Consider the following 18,501-nt stretch of genomic DNA (forward strand, 5'->3'; position numbering starts at 1 on the left):
CTTTTTCACAAATAGAGCACGATCATATTGAGTTTGAGTATAGTCAAATACAACCAATGCACTTCTAAACTTGTCAAACCAAACTCTAGGTGATTGATTTAAGCCATATAAAAACTTCCTTAATCTACATACCTTCCCTTTTGCCACATCACTGTAAAAACCAGCTAGAAGGTCCATGCACATCTCTTGCAGGTCTCCATTAAGGAAAGTATTCTTTACATCAACTTGGAAGAGGGGCCAAGAGTAGGTAGCTGCTAGTGATAGGAGAATCCGAACTGAACTCATCTTTGCCCTTGGTGCAAAAGTCTCCAAGTAATCTATCCCATAAGTCCGAGTGTACCCTTTTGCAACTAGCCTTGCCTTGTACCTTTCTATTGCTTCCATCAACCCTGTACTTCACTGTATAAACCCATCTGCATCCAACTGTCTCTTTGCCATAAGGTAAATCCACAATCTCCCATGTCTGATTTTTAATTAATGTTTTCATTTCCTCCTGCATAATTGTCTTTCACTCAGGTTTGGAGAGAGCCTCACTAACACTCCTAGGTATAGACACAGAGTCGAGGGAGGAAAGGAAGGATCGGTAGGATGGAAATAACCCACTATAGGAAAGATAGTGTGAGATGCAATGAGTAGCACACTTCCTCTTCCCTTTTCAGAGTGCAATAGGAAGATTTAAGTCATATGCAACAGTGTTAGGAATAGGGGTGGTAGTATTAATAGGAACTAAACCATTAGAGGAAACAAGGGGTATACTTGGGTCTGTGTTAGTCAAACTCGGAATCTCTTATGAGTTGATAGGGAGTGATGTGGGTTCCTTTGTTGTGAAATCAACCTCCCTGTGCTGTTGTGTAAAACATTGAGAGATAGGACGTAGTGGAGGTGGCAAAGTGGGTGGAGTAGGTGGGTTAGACACTGGAGTGGACAAAGGAACTGGAACAGGAAGTGGTATAGATTGCTCACTTCCTTCCCCAAAACATTCCCCCTGAGAAGAAGCCCCCAAGAAAAAAGGAGTGGACTAAAAAAAGATGACATCCATAGTAACATATCGACTCCCTAAGACTAGATCATAACAACAATACCCCTTTTGATTTCCTGCATACCCAGGGAAGACACAGTTCTTCGCCTTAGGGTCCAACTTTGAGCGGTGAGGGCCAAGAATATGGACAAAGTATATACATCCAAACACCCTTAAAGGAACATGGAACATCTCCCCCTCAGGAAAAAGAAGGCTGTTGTGAGAGTTATTTATTTGTTTCTTTATAGTTGTTGTTAGTATGCTGTCAGCCAATTTCTTTCTTTCTTATTTGCTTGTTATTAGGGAGTGCCGCCAGGGGCATACTTGTAATTTCTTATCTTTTGTATATTAAGTTAATATAAATAACAAGTTGGGCACTGCTAGCTAGAGACTTTTGACTCTAAATCGGATCTCTCTCTCCCTTCTCTTCTCTTCTCTCTTCTCTTCTCTCTCGTCTCTGTCTCTGTCTCTCTAGGAAAGAATACATGGTATCAGAGCATAATTATGGGCTATAAATATCCTTTTTCTCTCATCTGAACCAAGCCCTTTCTCAGTTCCTTTTTTTTTCTCTTGATCTCTTGGACGTGAAGACAAAGAAACCTAATCGGACTGTTCAGGCCACTTGCAGTTGCTTTCTTTGGGTTCTTCCTTGGTCATAACACCAAGGAAACCCTAGTAGAAGAGGGGCGATGCTGTAGAGACATCTCGTCTCTTTGTTCGATGCTGTGAAAATATGTTTATGGGTTTGCACCTTCGTACAGGTGCTGGACAGGGGTATATGTTCCCCTTTTTTCTTTGTGGTCAATGTTGTGAAGGGCAGACACCACTAGTGAGATTTGGGAACAGGCCAAAACCACCTATTCTGAGCAAAGGCATTATGCCAAGATTTACCAGTTGCAAGCTGAATCCTCAACCTGTAAACAGGGGAATCATAGTTTGTTTGCCTATTATTCAGCCCTTACTTCAGTATGGAAAGAATTGGATCACTATTAGGCTATAAAATGGAAACATGATGATGATGCTAAGGCCTATAAGAAGCTGGTTTCTCAACAACGGGTTTTTACATTCTTGTTGGGACCAAACCCTGCTTATGAACCTTTGAGAGTTCAGATCTTAGGAAGTAAAGAGTTGCCTTCGGTTCAAGAGGTGTATGCCCTTTTTCAATATGAGGAAAGTAGGCAGAGTGTGATGGTTACAACCGAGGGGGAGCAACAGGTAGCATTGGCTGCAATGGGTAGTAACAATATGGGAAAGAAAAATGACTCCAAGAAGGCTGATGATAAAGACAAGTTGTTTTGTACCCACTGTTGGCGCTTGAGACATACATGTGACACATGTTGGGAGATTCGCGGGAAGCCCAAGTGGGCAGTGAAGAACCAAAAACAGGGTAAAGTGCAAGGTCAGAAGAAGCCAAATACAGCATATAATGCAGCACATGTGGCAACCCAAGATACTCAATTTGCTGGTACTACACGAGACCACTTTTTATTTATTTTTTTATCATAAATGATAACTTTCGTTAGAGATAAATTAAACTGAAATACAGAAGTCAGCCGTTATTAGAAAAGGTTGATCAAATAGACATCAAATATTACAACACTGCCCAATAAAGTCTCTCCCTTACAGTCCCTTGTTTTGCTAGGGCGTCAGCCAAACCATTCGCTGATCTCCTTACCCACTTGAACCAAACACCCACCTCCCTTGTTATGTTAAGAATTTCCCTTATCAGCTGTCTATATTGCCAAATTCCCAGCTGCCCTGATTGCGTCCACCCAATTACCAACTTGGAGTCTCCCTCTATCTCATTTTGCTGCCCCAATTGTTTGGCCATTTTTACACCTTAATGTAGTGCCAAGATTTTCGCTCTTAAGGAATCTCCAACTCCTACTTGACCTGAAAACAAAGTCATTATCTTGCCTTCATTATCTCTGAAAACACCTCCTATACCAGATGGGCCCGGATTACCTATAGAGCTTCCATCAAAGTTTAGTTTCACCCTTTGTGTGCCAATGGGGACCAAACTTCCTGTATCATAGCTTTGGAAGTCGTAATAGATGCCACAATACCCCAATTTTTATAAATGTCTTTAGCTGAGAAATACTTAAAAAGATCACAGGATTTCCACCAATGGATAACCTTAGTAGTTATTCCTTCCACAACCTCTTCCTTGGATCTATAACTACCTTTGAAGATCTTCTTGTTTCTTTCCTCACACACTAACCACAATATAACTCCTCTAGTGGCTCTTCACATAATCCTTCCACGAACTGTGGGTTGCTTGTAAAAAGTTTGATCAAAGAGGTTCACCACGCTCAAGGAGGGAGTCCACCTGTAGCCAAAGAGAGAAGAGAACCAAGATCAAATAAAGAACACAAAGGGACATGAGATTCGTAGATGTGAAATTGTCTCACTAGAACCCAAACAGAGGCAACAAACATGGGGTGAGAGGCACATATTTAGCCTCTTTTTCTGCAATAAATCCAAGGTGTTGATTTTTTGGAGTGCCACTTCCCAACAAAAGGCCTGAATTTTTGGGGGTACATTGCTACCCCACACCTCCTTTGAAGGAAAGTTCCCTACAAGGTTAGAGGTCTGAAGCAAAATGTTATAGAAAGAAGAGCAATTGAAAAAACCAGAAGGGGAAGGTTTCCAAATTCTGCTCTCTCTATAGGACTGATCAAGAAATACTTCCCCTAATTGAGTGATCAAATCATCAACCATCCCCATTTCAGAATCCCTTAGACCTCTTCTGAAGCACGAATCCTAGGAGTTATCAACAAACACTGAAGAGATCACTTTTCTTTTGTTTTCAAATGAGGAGTAAATAGAAGGAAATCTATCTCTAAGGGAGTTTTCACCAACCCAAACATCTTCCCAAAACAAGACTTTATTTCCAATGCAGACATTATATTTGAAATAAGGAAGCATAAGAGGCAAAATACCTTGAACAACTTTCCAAGGAAAACACTGAGAAGCCCCAGGGTCGACTCTTACATCCCAATCATTATCTGCCAATTCATGAATACTAACAATCACTCTATACCAAATTCTGTCTTGTTCCATCGGTAGTCTCCAAATCCATTTCCTCAACAGAGCCGTGTTTCTTTATCTTATATTTCCTAACCCAAGGCCTCCATTATCCCTACTCCTAGAAACCACCTCCCACTTCATTAACTGATCCTTCTTAGTATCCCTTGGTTCCACAAGAAATCCTTCATTATCTTCTCTAATTGGTTAGCTACTTTCATTAGTACTCTAATGGTAGACAGGAAATAAATTGGCAGGTTGGCCAAGGTTGACTTGATTAAGGTTATCCTACCCCGTAAAGAGATGTAATTCCTCCTCCAATTTGCTAACCTCTTGGATAATCTTTCAATCACAAGCTACCAAAAACTCTTAACCATTGGGTTCCCTCCTAGTGGTAGCCCCAAATATTGTAAAGGCCAGCCCCCCACTTCACACCCCAAAATCCTAGCTAGGAAATCCACCTCCTCTCCCCCTAAATTGAGCCCTGCCACACAACTTTTTCCCTAGTTCACTTTAAGATTGGACTTCCTTTCAAATTGAAGCACTAGACTCTTTAAGTTCCGTAATTCCCCTTCCTCCCAATCACAAAACAAGATGATGTCATCCGCAAATTGTAAGTGTGTGACCACCACCTCCTCCCTACCAATCCTCCAACCTCTTATCAAATTGTTAGCATCAGCCCTCGAAATCATGGCACTCAAAACATCAGCTACTAGGGTAAAGAGGAATGGGAACAATGGATCTCCTTGCCTAATACCCCTCTTTGCAGGAAAGAAACCCCTAGCTACACCATTCACCAATATTGAGAAATGACATGAAGAAATGCATCCCTTTATCCATTTGCACGATCGCTCCCCAAACCCTCTCCGCTTGAGAACCTTTAGTAAAACATCCCAGTCCACAATGTGATATGCCTTTTAAAGATCCAATCTGCAAACCATCCCCTTTTCCTTTCTCCTCCTCTTCACCTCAACACATTCATTGGCAATAAGTATTTATCTACAATTTGTCTTCCTTCTACAAAGGCCCCTTGATACGGTGAGATTAGAGACAAGAGGATCTTTTTTAATCTTAGCACTAGGACCTTAGTGATGATCTTATAGATGCTTCCCACCAGGCTTATAGGTCTGAAATCCTTTGGTTGGAGAGCATCCTTCTTCTTAGGAACCAAGGCAATAAAAGTTGTATTTGCACCCGAGTTAAATTTGCCTCTCTCATAGAACTCTTAAAAAACCTCCAACAAATCCTCTCTAATTATCTCCCAGCAATCTTGATAGAAGGCCATCGAAAAACCATCAGGCCCAGGAGCTTTAGATCGATTCATGGAGAAGATTGCATTTCTCACTTCTTGGGCCTCAAATCTTTTTTCCAAAGATTAAGACGCTATCTTCCACCCTCCATTCCAAGTCCTTCAAGCTCTCATTAGGTCCCCCTGGATTGTCATACACTAATTTGAACTGATTAACCAAAGCTTGAGCTATATCATCTTCCCTTTGTCAGCAATTGCCCACACTCCAATTTTGAAACAGAATTCTTCCTTCTCCCATTTTCCAACGATTGAAAAAACCTTGTATTGATGTCCCCTTCCTTTAGCCATTTGCACCTGGATTTTTGCGTCCAACTTATCACCTCCTTCCTAAGAAGATCTTCCAGTTCTTGTTTCAAATTCCGTCTTTCCACCCTACCCTCTTCGCCTAGCCTTCTTTCAGCTTCTAGTCCATCTAACTCCTGCACTCTCCGACTGAGTTCCACTTTCCTTTGCTCTATTCTACCAAAAACCTCTTGTTCCAAATCTTGAGTCTAGCTTTCAAGAGTTGTAGTTTCTTGTAAAACCTATATCCCTTCCATCGGAATTCCACTTGGTCCACTTCCCACCATTCTTTTACCTTAGCTAGAAATTTTGAATGAAGTAACCACATGTTTTCAAACCTAAAAGGGCATGGGCCTCCATCTGGTCTTTCTTGAGATAACCTGATTGGGCAATGATCTGAAATAGGTGTCGGCAATGCTGTAACACCTAAAATCCTCCATTCAGCTTCCCAATTCACTGTAAAGAGGAACCTATCTAAACGACAAAAGGTAGGGCTTTCTTGGAAGTTTGACCAGGTAAAATTTGCTTGCTGAAGAGGGAGGTCCCACAATTCAAAATTCTCCACAAAGAGATTAACTTCCTCATGCTAGATGTAATCCTATGACTGGGGTTATAGGGCTCGTTCAAGAAACTTTTCATGTTGAAATCCCTACCCAAACACCAAGGGCCATACCACAAACACCTAACGGCTGCTGGTTCTTCCCAGAAACCTTCCCTTTCCCTATAGGAGGTGGGACCATAGACATTAGTTAACACCCTAGCCCACCCATCTTCCTTTCTCTTCAATTTATTGGCACCGAGAAGTTCCCAAGTAATTCTTCTTCACACTCCCAGTCTTCATTTCTCCACAGAGTAATAATTCCCCCTAAAGCTCCCCACGATTGTGCAAAGGCCTAACTCAAAATTTCTTGTTGACCAGATGCTCCTCACCCATTTCTTGTCCACCTCAGACAATTTTGATTCTTGTAATAAGACCGCATTTGGCTTTTCTCTTCTCAAGAAGTCTTTGATCAATTGCCTTTTCTTTGAACTCCCCAAACCTCTAACTTTCCAGCTTATTAACTTCATGGACAAACATTTCAGGTTGCCCCAACCAAACCACCTTCTTTACTCCTTTTTTCTATCCTTCCTACCCTTGCTCGCTTTATCATAAACCACCCCACTCTTCAACCTCTCCACCTCACTCAGCCTTTTCATCCTCTTCATAGAAAGCTCTCCTACCTTCTTACTAGACTCTTTCACCTTCTCCTTCTAGTTTCTTACTTTACCCCTTCTTCGTATTTTTCCATTGTCCTTTTGATTTACCACTGTATCCACTTTTCCCCGCTGTATTGGGATTTTGAATAATCTCCTCCTCAACCCTACCCTCTTTCACATTCAGCTCCTCTTCCATTCTGATTCTAAATAGTTACAAGATCAACTCCCAAATTTTGTCCCCCAATTCTCTCTCTTCTACTTGTATTTATCTCCCCCACTGCCTCTGTCACTTGTCCCGATTCAATTGAATTGGCAGACTTTATAGCTGGGCTGGATTCACCTGTAGGCTAGACACACAGGATTTGGGGAAACAGAGTTAGTAACCAAAAACTGAACCTGAAAACAATCCAAACCTTGGGAGGAAGAAGACGCAATATGAGTTGCTGGAATAGCCGGAACCCCTCTTGTTTGACTTTCGTTGGGAATAGGACCCTCGAAATCAAGATCTAGATTGATTGCAGTGGGAAATGGGCAGTTTATAGCTCTGCTTGGAGGAACCAGATTGGCAACACACACCGTACGAGCACCCATTCCCTGGTTTTTACAAAGGATTGAATCCCCTTTTCTCCCTGTTTCTGTTTTCTCCTCATCCCAGTCTGATTTCTTTCTTTCCAACTCCTTTCTAGGCCGAACCAACTCTCTTGGAAGTGTACAAGCCTCTTCTTTGAATAGTAACTTTAATCGTGGTCATCTTCCTCCCCAATCCTTGAACGACATTTACTCTGTATACTACAATAGCTGGACCCTTCATCATACAACTCCTCTTTCAGAGACTTATCATCTACACTTAGCCAGTCTGAAACAAAATCCTCCTCTCCTGACCTCATGCAATTATATCTCGGTTTATGTTTATCTGAGCTAGTAGAGTAAGAGACCAGTCTTGGCTGCCACACTAAAGTTGGACCAGACAATCGTTTTTCTTTTGAACCAGTTGCAAACCAATTTGAAGAGGACGAAGATAGACCACAACAAATGTCCATAGTCTTTTGAGCCTTGTTCCACCTCACGTGCCTATTTAAGTGGTCACCTGATTTATCTATGGAATTAATCGCTGTTATAGTTTTATTTCCAGGTCCATCCACTTGAAGTTTATGACTGTGCCCAGCAGTACCCCTCACCTCAACCGTTGGCTCATCTTTATAATTTTGAACCTGACCCAGTCTTTTTAAAAGTTTAGTATTGGCTCTCTGATTGCAGGCCTGGGCCATGCCAAATGACAACCCACCTGGTTGCTGTTCCAATCTACCTCCACTTGTCCCCACCTTTGGACACTTGTTCAAATTTAAAGAGTCTTCTGACACCTTTTATCCATCTTTGGACGTTACTACCTGAGCAAAAGTCCTAGCCTGATCCTCTGATTTGTCATTTGAAATGGAAGACTGGGGTACTGCTTTCCTATCCCTTGCTTTTACAGTTTCCTTCCTAGTGTTAACTCGAACCTTGGTGGCCACGTCATCATCTTCTTCCCCACTCCCCAATCTCCACCATCTAGCTTCTGTAGATGTTGCAATCCAAACCCTGTGTTCTACATTATCTGAAGTTAATTCCAAAGACCTTGGGATAAACTCTGGCTTTGCTCCAACCACATTGATTTGCACGACACTCAGGTTGAAAGCATCAAAGGAAAACATCTCACCACCACATAGCTTTGCAACTTTACTGAACACCTCCATCTTCCATAGATGGAAAGGCAACCCAATAATTTTCATATTGATAAGTTCTGTGGATTCTACCAACTGTTCATTGCATAAAGGCTTCCATTTCTCCAACACCACCACACCCTGCTCTGTTACAGTCGAAACAGTAGCAAAATCCAGAGGAATCCCCTGAAAATACACTACAGCTTTGTAGTCGTCAAAGGGAGAAATCTACAACACCTCTGTAGTCTTCAATATCTGTCCCAATCTTTTACTTTCTTGTTTACCAAGAGGACAAGTTTAAGCTGCCAATCCTCTTTAGGTTTGTTCACCCACAATTTCACCAAACTAGTCCAGCATCAATATGCAATTTACTTTCCGTCCCTATCTCCTCCTCTCTTGGCATCTCCCTGAAAACTTTCCCCAACTGCCCTTCAAATTGTTCTTTAATTTTTTGACCATCTTTTAGAGCACCTTCTGTGTCATTAGTTACCACCATAAACTCCTGAATTGTTTCTGCGAACTGGTCCCATCCCGAGGCCTCCCTTCCTTCAGGGAAATAGGTAAACTGCTTCAGCCCCTCACCAAAATGTTCCTACACTCTCAAAAACCTCCTGTACTTGTTCTCTTTTCTTTCAGTTACGTACTTCCTGTTCTGTTCCAATAGACGGCACCTCCATTCCCTTGTTTTTTCTGTTATTTTAGCTCCATTGAGAACTCCTTGGAACCATGGTACCGCCCTTCCTTCGAGAAGCAAAGAAGCTTTCCTCGATTCTACAATCTTCAGAGAGAGTCCATTTCAAGTCCAAATTTCTTCCAAGATGAATTTCTTTGCTTCCACCTTCAAAACTTTCTTCCATCTTTTAGCTCATAGGAACTGACCTTCCCTCCCTCTTTCCATCTTCTACACGAGACCACTTCACTGGTTCTAACCCCAAGGAAGATATCATGAATTCCTTTAGAAATCACTTGTAGTCATATGGTAGGGCTTTGCGATAGATGGATAGTTTAGTTACTGGTACTGCTACTTCATTTACGTCTACATTGGGTAATGTGGCCTCTGCATTCCATGTTACCACTACCACTAACTTCCCTTGGATCATTGACTCAGGGGCCTCTAACCACATGATTGGTAAGCCAAACTTGTTTCAAACTTATAGCCTTTTGTCAAGAAGGGATAGAGTGAGGTTTGCAGATGGATCATTCTCCTCCATTGCAGGCCAATGATCAATATCCCTTCCCCATGGCCTTAACCTGAATAGTGTGTTGCATGTCCCTTAGCTTCCTATAAATTTGCTTTCAATCAGTAGTATGACAAACTCTTTAAACTAACTGTAGTGTAACCTTTCTTCTTGGCTCATGTGTTTTTCAAGATCTAACTTCTGGGAGGATGATTGGTAGAGGAAGCATAGTGGATGGTCTCTACATTCTCGACAACAAAGTTGGTCTCTCGGTGTCATCGTCTGAGTCATATAGTCAAATAAGAGTCAAATTTTTCTGTGGCATAGTTGGTTAGGTCATGTTTCATTTGAAATAGGAAAGTCTTTGTTTCCGGTTTTATTTAAGTCATGTTCAGTTTCATATTTTCAGTGTCAAACATGTCAGTTGAGCAAACAATGTAGAACAACTTTTCATTCAAATAATAAAAGATCAAGTTTTCCTTTTCATATTGTGTATTCTGATGTATGGGGGCCTACTCCTATAATCTCTGAGGGCGGGTATAAGTACTTTATCACATTGATTGATGACTTCTCCCGCTATACATGGGTATTCCCCATGCGTAGCAGAGATGAAGTTCCAAAGATTGTGAAAGGCTTCCAGAGGATGGTGTTCATGCAGTTCCATGTTGAAATACAGATCTTTCAATTTGATAATGCAAAGGAATATTTCCATGGTGAGCTCAATGAGTTATTTGCCTCCCATGGATCTATTCATTGGAGCTCATGTGCAAGAACACCACAACAAAATGGTGTTGCAGAAAGGAAAAACAGACACCTCCTTGAGGTAGCTTGAGGGATGATGTTACACATGAATGTTCCAAAAGGGTTTTGGATAGATGCTATACTTGCAGTTGCTTATGTCATCAATCGCATGCCCTCCAGAGTGCTGAACTACATGGCCCCTCATCAGTTGTTGTTCCCTCAATCTCCTTTATTTTCCATTCCCATGAGAATATTTGGTTGTCATGCCTTTGTCCATGATTTGTCTCCGTCTCGGGGTAAGTTAGACCCTCGGTCCATTCCTTGTATCTTTTTGGGGTATCCCTCATCTCAAAAAACGTATCGGTGCTTCGATCCTGTTAGTCATACGTTTTTTTGTCTTTATGGATGTGTCCTTCTTTGAGCTTGAACTGTTCTTCCCTACTTCTCCTTAGGGGGAGAGTAGTGTGGAGGAGGAGAAGCAGGTTCAAGTGCGCCAAGTCTCTCTTCCTTCTATTCTAGACCTTGCCCCCTTTCGTGTCTTCCAACGTACACGCCATAAAAGCAGCCCATGGGCTTGGGTGACTCTCTCAAAGCAGAGTTGCTGGCAGCATTACAAGGGGTGCAGATTGCCAATGAGTTATACAGTTAGCAAATTTGGTGATGGAAGGGGATTCAAAAGTGGTGGTGGGCTATCTAAAGAACCCAAACTCTATAACCTGGTACTACAGAAATGAAATGAAGAAGTTTAAGTGGCTTTCCAGGAATATGAACCTCAGGATACAGTGGGTGAGGAGATCTGGAAATGGGATGGCTGATGCTTTGGCTAAGCAAGGGGTGAATGGGGATGTATTATTTTGGGCTCCATTATAATTTTCTTTGCTCTTTGCTTTTTATAGAGAGGTAGCATCTTGTGCCTCTCTAAGGGATGCTTGTAAAGTCTTATCTAAAAGTCTAATAAAAGATCATCTTATTTATCAAAAAAAAAAAGGCAGAACTGCAAGAGTATGGGATTGATTATGAGGAGACATTTGCACCGGTTACAAAAATGATACAGTTCATTTGGTGTTAGCAATCTCGGTGGTTAAGTAGTAGGGCATTCATCAAATGGATGCCAAGAATGCCTTTTTACATGGCCACTTGAAGGGGATAGTGTTTACAAAGCCTCCTCTTGGTTACTATGATGATCCTTTTAAGAGATCTCTATATGGCTTCAAACAAGTTCCTTAGGCTTTGTTTGAGAGATTCCACTCTATTATTACAAAGGTAGGGTTTATCTAGAGTCCCTTAGCGTATTCTCTCTTCATCTTGAAGCGACCTCAAGGAATCACTCTTCTTCTATATGTCAATGTTATACTCATTATAGGTGATGACCATGATGGTATTACTCCCCTCAAGGACCTTTTGAGCCAATCCTTCAAGATGAAGGACCTTGGTCCTCTAAGGCTCTAACATACTTTTTAAGGTTGGAAGTGACTCGTTCGGTCGTTCCTCTCCGGGATACTTTGTAAATCAGCAGAAGCCAGAAGTATGCTAAGGATTTAGTTAACACCTCACTGATGAAAAACAGGTCGATACTCTCCTCTTGAGGTGACCTCTTCCTGATGCTACCTTATATCAGTAACTTGTTGGCAGTCTCATCTACCTCACTATGACAAGGGCAGATTTTTCTTATGCTGTACAAGTGCTTATCTAGTTTGTCTCTTCTCCCATATAGCCACATATGATAGCTGTTCTTTGAATCATTGGTTCATTCGAGGCACTTTATCTTATGGACTGTTTTTCTCATCGTCTTTGTCCTTGTACTTGGTAGCTATGTTGATGCCATCTAGGCAGGGTGCCCTGAAGCTAGAAGATCTACAACAAGGTGTGCATCTACTTGGGAGACTCATTTCTTGGAAGTGCAAGAAACAATAGACAGTCTCCAAGTCTTCTACTGAGGTAGAGAATTGAGCCTTGTCTTCTGTTTGTAATGAAATTGTGTGGTTTCAGGTTCTTCTCAGTGATCTCCACACTCGAACTTCCACTTCTGTTCCCATTCATACAGATAATGTCAGTGCTATCAAAATCACTTCTAATCCCATTTTTCACAAGTGCACTAAACATATAGAGGTTGATTGCCACTACATCAAAGATCAATATCTTGCTGGCATTATCACTCTTCCCCATGTCTCATTTGGATTTCAACTCATAGAAATCTTTACGAAGGCCATGACACGTCCTTACCACAAAATTTTAGTTGACAAACTAATGCTTCTACCTTGGCATCAATTTGGGGGGGGAGGGTGCAGAGATAGGGGCTGATTCTATTGGGAGCACTGTTTTACCACGTGCCCCATGTATTGTATCTTTGCTTGTATATATGTTCTTTTATTAGTTTATTTTAGAAAGGGCACAGTGGTCCTTTCTCATTAATGTACACTTTTAACATATAATGTATTTCTTGGGTGTGTGATCAGTTAGACACACCCATTCAAACCCTTGTCTTTTTCGAACTGCTGTCTCTGACACTTCAAGCATCCTCAATTCCAATTAACTAGTCCTCTATTTAGGATGAATTGCTATTTTTGGTTCATTGACCATGCTTAGTCTTTTTTTTTTTTTGTTTTGATCAGCAGGAAAAGGATTTTATTGATGTAAACTTAGGAGTTAGAAGAGATTGGGTTAAATTCCACCCCAAAACAACAAAAGATTACAGATTTTCCCAAAATGTTTGCTGTCGTACAGCCCCTTGTTTGGCCAAGGAGTCTGCTATTCCGTTTGCTGTTCTCATCCACTTAAATGCAACATTTACTCCCTTGTTTGGCTTACAATATCCTTGGACTTATACCTTAAGACACAAGGAATCTGGGTACTGTTTCTAGTCCGTGAGATGATTACTTGAGAATTCCCTTCCACCTCTAGATTGTGGAAACCCAATTGTTTAGCAAGCCTTAACCCCTGCGGTAGACTGACCTGTTCTGCTGTCAATGCATTACTATGCTCAAAGGTCCTGAATACAGGCCACCACTCTTCCTTATATATATCTGAAAACATTGACCTTGTTTAGTTCATTCACTTGATTACAACAGGTTAGTAGGAGAGGGGGATTCTGAGGTTGTGAGTGGCTGAGGATTGGAGGGGACAACCCTTTGTTTCTCCTGCATCAACCTAGAGAGGCAAGGGCCTTGGCAGCTGGAAGTTACATCTTTTTGTCCTGGGTTAGAAGATCATCTAATGAGTTATCTGACTCATTGGCTTGAAATTCAGGCTGCAACTTGGACGGGCTTGGGTTGGAATTTTGCCAACCTGAGTTGCACCCCTACTTGAAATGGAGTGGAGAGGGTTGAGCTAGTGTAGTGCCTGTCCTTTCTGAACCAGGCTTTTTTTCATCTTTTCAAATGGTTTATGGGAGCTTGGCATGCCAACCTGGGGTGATTTCTCTGCTTTATTTTCTTGTCTTTGTATCAGGATTCCCTTTCTTTTTCTTAATTAACTTGCTGATCTGGTTACCAATAAAATGGAAAAAGAAAAGGTTAGGAAATCCAACACTTAGTTTATACCCAGAGTCATGGTAGTTAGAAAAGAAATCAGCTCAGAGTTTTCATTTGTTAAAGTTGTTACAAACTGACATCTGTATCCTTGTATAACTGTTTTCTTTGGGTATTGTTATATTGGTAGTTCCTGTAAGAAAATGACTTCTTCATATTGTTGAATTTGGGTTAATTTTTATTTGGATACTAAATATTTCTTTTTTGGGATGCAGTTGGTAGAGAAGCAAAGACTGATAGAGTTTGCAGAAGCACTTCGCAGTAAGCTTAACTATTTTGATGAATTGGAGAATGTAAGGTTTCATTGCTACCTTAAATGTTACAATTATATTTTACTTCATGAAGTATGATATATTCCAAATATATGTTTGACTTTCTATCTAAATTTTCAACTTTGTAAAGAGACTGGGCCGAATGGGCCCTAACAGCCTCTCATGTGATATCCTTTATTTTATCTTTTATTTTATGTTGATGAGCCTCACTTAATGGGTTTGTTATTTGTTCTTATTTTACTTTCTTTATGTAACTGCTATGGTGGCCGCCCACTTAAGGGTATACTTGTCATCATCAATTTTTTAGAGATTAATAAAAAATAGGGTTAGAGGAGACGGGTGATTAATTCGACTTCTTCTTCTCTTACCTCTCCTCTTCGCCATCTTCCTCTCTTATATAGTTATTCAGATCTGTTCTGTTCTGCTAATCACTAAATTTAATCTTGATATTAGAGGACTGATTTACATCTTGGTATCAGAGTGGGTTCAGTTCCTCTTTCTTCTTTTTCTTTGTTCCTATACACTCTAAAATCAAGAGAGTGTCTGGAGAGATAGGTTCTCTATAGTATTGAGAATCACTTGCCTAGTTGGTAGAAGGGTTTGGAGAGTTTAGTTCTGGCCAGATTTTGCCAAGAAGTGATGCTGTTTTTCTGCTGCCCAAAACCCTAGCCGACTGGAGATTTTCGAGTTACCAGGAAAGGTGAAGCTTGGGTGTGGCGCTCTGTGCTTGGAAGGTGTCTTGTGACTGCTAAAGAAGGGCGGTTAAGGTTTGGAAGAGTTTGGGTTACTTTGGTAGGTGCGACAATGTCTTCTCTCTCCCACCCATCTGTTGGACGGAGCAAAACCCTAGTTTTTCAAGCACCCAAGTTCTAGTTTGACTTCAAGTAAGTTTACATAGTCAATTTTCTGTTCTTTGATTTTCGTTTGATTAATGGAGACATACGAAAGTGAGTTCAAGCAGGTGCCAGCTTCTGGACCTGCTCCAGTAGATTCCGTTTTGACGGGTGTTACCACAATTAAGCTAGATGGGACGAACTATCTTGCTTGGTCCCAGTCTATAAAAATCAATGCTTGTAGTAGAGGAAAACTTGGGTATCTCATAGGCAGCAAGGTGAAACCCGAAGAGACAGACCCTGAATTTGAAAGATGGATGCAAGAGAACTATACTGTTATAGGATGGTTAGTCAACTCTATGCAACCTCATATAAGTCAGCACTATATCTGGATGTCTTTGGCTAAGGAGATATGGGATAGTGTGACTGAGACCTATTCACAGTAGCCAGAGCATACAAATTGAAAAGTGATGTGAAGAACCTGAGATAGGGGGAGAAGAGTGTGGCAATCTACTACTCTATACTAAAGTCCCTATGGCAGGAAATTGATGTTATGGAAACAATGGTATGGGAGAGTAAAAAGGATGCTGAAATGTATAGAAAGCTAGTGGAGAGAAACAGAGTGTTTGAGTTTCTCACTGGACTCAACCCTGAGTTTGATATTATTAGACAAAACATTTTGGCCAGGGATGAGGTTACTCTTTCACAGGCATATGCTATGATAAGTAGTGTGGAGAGTAGGCGGCAGGTGCAGTTGCAGAGTCCATATACAGAACATTTTGCACATGTGGGAATGAAACTGAAGGACCCTACTGAGAAAAGAGAGCAGTTGTGTGAATATTGCAAGAAACCATGACATACAAAGGACACTTGCTGGAAGCTTCATCCTGAACTTCTTCCTGATAGATTTAAGAACAATAATAACCCTAAGAAGGGCAGTCAGGTGGGAAAATTCAAGACTGTTAATGCTACTACAGTGCCTGAAGGGGGAAGTAAGGAAAGCGAAGAAAAATCAACTATTGAGCAGTTGGCTACAATGAAGCTGGATTTTGAGAAGTATGGGAGGCTCCTAAATCACTTGAAAGCTACGGTTTCTTCAACTCACCCTTCCAACAGTACATCATCTTCATCGGCTTTTGCTCACTCAGGTACTCGTGCTTCTGTGAATCATGCTTCAGCTTCAGGTAATCGTAAAATCCCTTGGATTTTTGATTCTGGTGCATCGGACCATATGACCAACCTATCTAACTTGTTTTGCTCATATCACTTCCTCTCTGGGAAAGAGAAAATATCCCTTGCCGATGGGTCCCTTGCCCCCATCTCTGGTAAAGGTGATATAAAGACCTCTGACACCCTGTTCTTATCTTCTGTTCTTCATGTCCCTAAGCTTAACACAAACCTCTTATCTATTAGTAGCTTAGCAAAGTCGATGAATTGCAGCATAACTTTCTTTCCCACTCATTGTGTTTTTTAGGACCTGCAGTCTCAGAGGATGATTGGGAGTGGCCATGAGGCGAACGGAATATACTTGCTGGACACACTAGATCAAGCTTTGGGACCACCTCATGGAGTTGCCTTAGAGTCAGTCGTGTCAGAGTCTGTTAACAAAATTTTTTTATGTCATTTTTGGTTTGGTCACTTGTCATTTTCTGCTTTGAGTCATCTGTTCCCAGATATGTTTAAAGGAGTGTCTTTATCGAGTCTTCTTTTTGAATCATGTGAACTAATAAAGCATTGTAGACATTCCTATTCAATTAGCAATAAAAGATCATTTTCTCCTTTTCATATTGTTCACTCTGATGTGTGGGGGCCATATCACATGCCAACCATGGGGGTTACAGGTACTTTATCCTTTTCATTGATGATTACTCACGTTACACTTGGATTTATCTCATGAAATCCAAGGATGAAGTACCAGCTATTGTGAAAAATTTTCATGAACTCATCCTCACCCAGAAAGGGTTCTGTGTTACTTGAAAGGTACTCTAGGGAAAGGTATTCTATTTGCTAAGCATGGTCACATGATGCTTGAAGCCTTTACTGATGCAGATTGGGCAGGATGTATTGATGACAGAAGGTCCACCTCTGGTTATTGTGCTTTGGTTGCTGAGAATATTGTGTCTTGGAGAAGTAAGAAACAATCAGTAGTTGCTAGATCCTCAGCTGAAGCAGAATACAGGGCAATGGCTCATGGTGTGTCAGAACTACTATGGCTACGATCCCTTCTAGAGGAATTGGGGGTGGACTACGAAAAACCAATGATGCTCTATTGTGACAACCAAGCTGCTATCAACATTGCACATAATCCTGTTCAACATGACAAAACTAAGCACATTGAGGTTGATAGGCATTTCATAAGGGAAAGGGTCTCTTCAGGAGAAGTTTGTTTGCCATTTATTACATCAGAAGAACAACTGGCTGATATCTTGACTAAGGGAGTTTCAAAAGGGAAATTGACACACTATATAAGCAAGCTGGGCATGATTGACATCTATGCTCAGCTTGAGGGGGAGTGTAAAGAGACTGGGCCATTGGCTTGTCATGTTCAACCCCAAGTTCCTCCATCAATGATTTTAGCAGGATAAAATATTTGTAGCCACCCATGGAGGGTAAGTGGTAAGGCCCCCACACATCAGAGTGCACAATATTAAAAGGAAAAGATCTTTTATTGCTCAAAGGATAATTGTTTCTACAATGCTTTGACAAATCACAAGACTCACAATGAAGACTGCACAAACTAATTCCCTTAAACAGTTCATGGAATAGATGACTCAAGGCAGAAAAAGACAGATGACCAAAGCGACGATGACACAACATAATCCGACTAATAAACTCTAAAGAAACAGATCCGAGAGCAACATTCCCAAGATGATCAGTGCATTGTCCCGAAGTATCAAGCAGGTATATTCCGTTCGCTTCATGACCACTCCCAATCACCTTCTGAGACTCCAGATCCTGAAAAACACAGTAGGAAGGAAAAAAGGTTACACAACAGTTTGGTGACTTGGTTAAACTACTTACAGACAACAAATTTGTATTTAGTTTAGGTACATGACGGGCAGAAGGTAGGAACAAGGAATCCATAGCCTTGATGGTTCCCTTACCAGAGATAGGGGCAAGTGAACCATCAGCTAAAGTGATTTTATCACGTCTAGGAAGCAAGCCATACGAAACAAACAAGTTAGAAAGATTGATCATATGGTCAGAAGCACCTGAGTCAATAATCCAAGGGATCTTGAGATTACCTGAAGTGGTAGCATGATTGGCAGATGCCCTTATACCTAAATGAGCAAATGCAGAAAAAGCAGAATTTCCTGAAGGGTTGGAAGGAGAAGTCACATCACCCAGCTGACTGATCATCTTCCCAAACTTTTCATATTCTGCTCTCATGGCTGCCAACTATGCAGAAGCAAACAT

General features: G+C 41.2%; 1 protein-coding gene across 9 annotated transcripts in view; it reads left to right on the forward strand.

Moving 5' to 3' along the window:
- Nucleotides 1-18,501, forward strand: part of LOC148842070 (sec34-like family protein) — a 142,021-nt gene that overhangs the window by 38,377 nt on the left and 85,143 nt on the right. For all 9 annotated transcript variants that reach the window (XR_016103234.1, XR_016103236.1, XR_016103235.1 and 6 more), the window contains one exon: nt 14,195-14,272. Coding sequence is in view for 6 of the 9 variants with exons in the window: in XM_088957583.1 (XP_088813709.1) it covers nt 14,195-14,272 (78 nt within the window). In the remaining 3 variants the exon portion in view is untranslated. The remainder of the gene's footprint in view (nt 1-14,194; nt 14,273-18,501) is intronic.

This window comes from Nelumbo lutea, chromosome 8, assembly GCF_056320005.1.
Source record: "Nelumbo lutea isolate HS-2025 chromosome 8, American lotus-T2T, whole genome shotgun sequence".
NCBI classification, from domain to species: Eukaryota; Viridiplantae; Streptophyta; class Magnoliopsida; order Proteales; family Nelumbonaceae; genus Nelumbo; species Nelumbo lutea.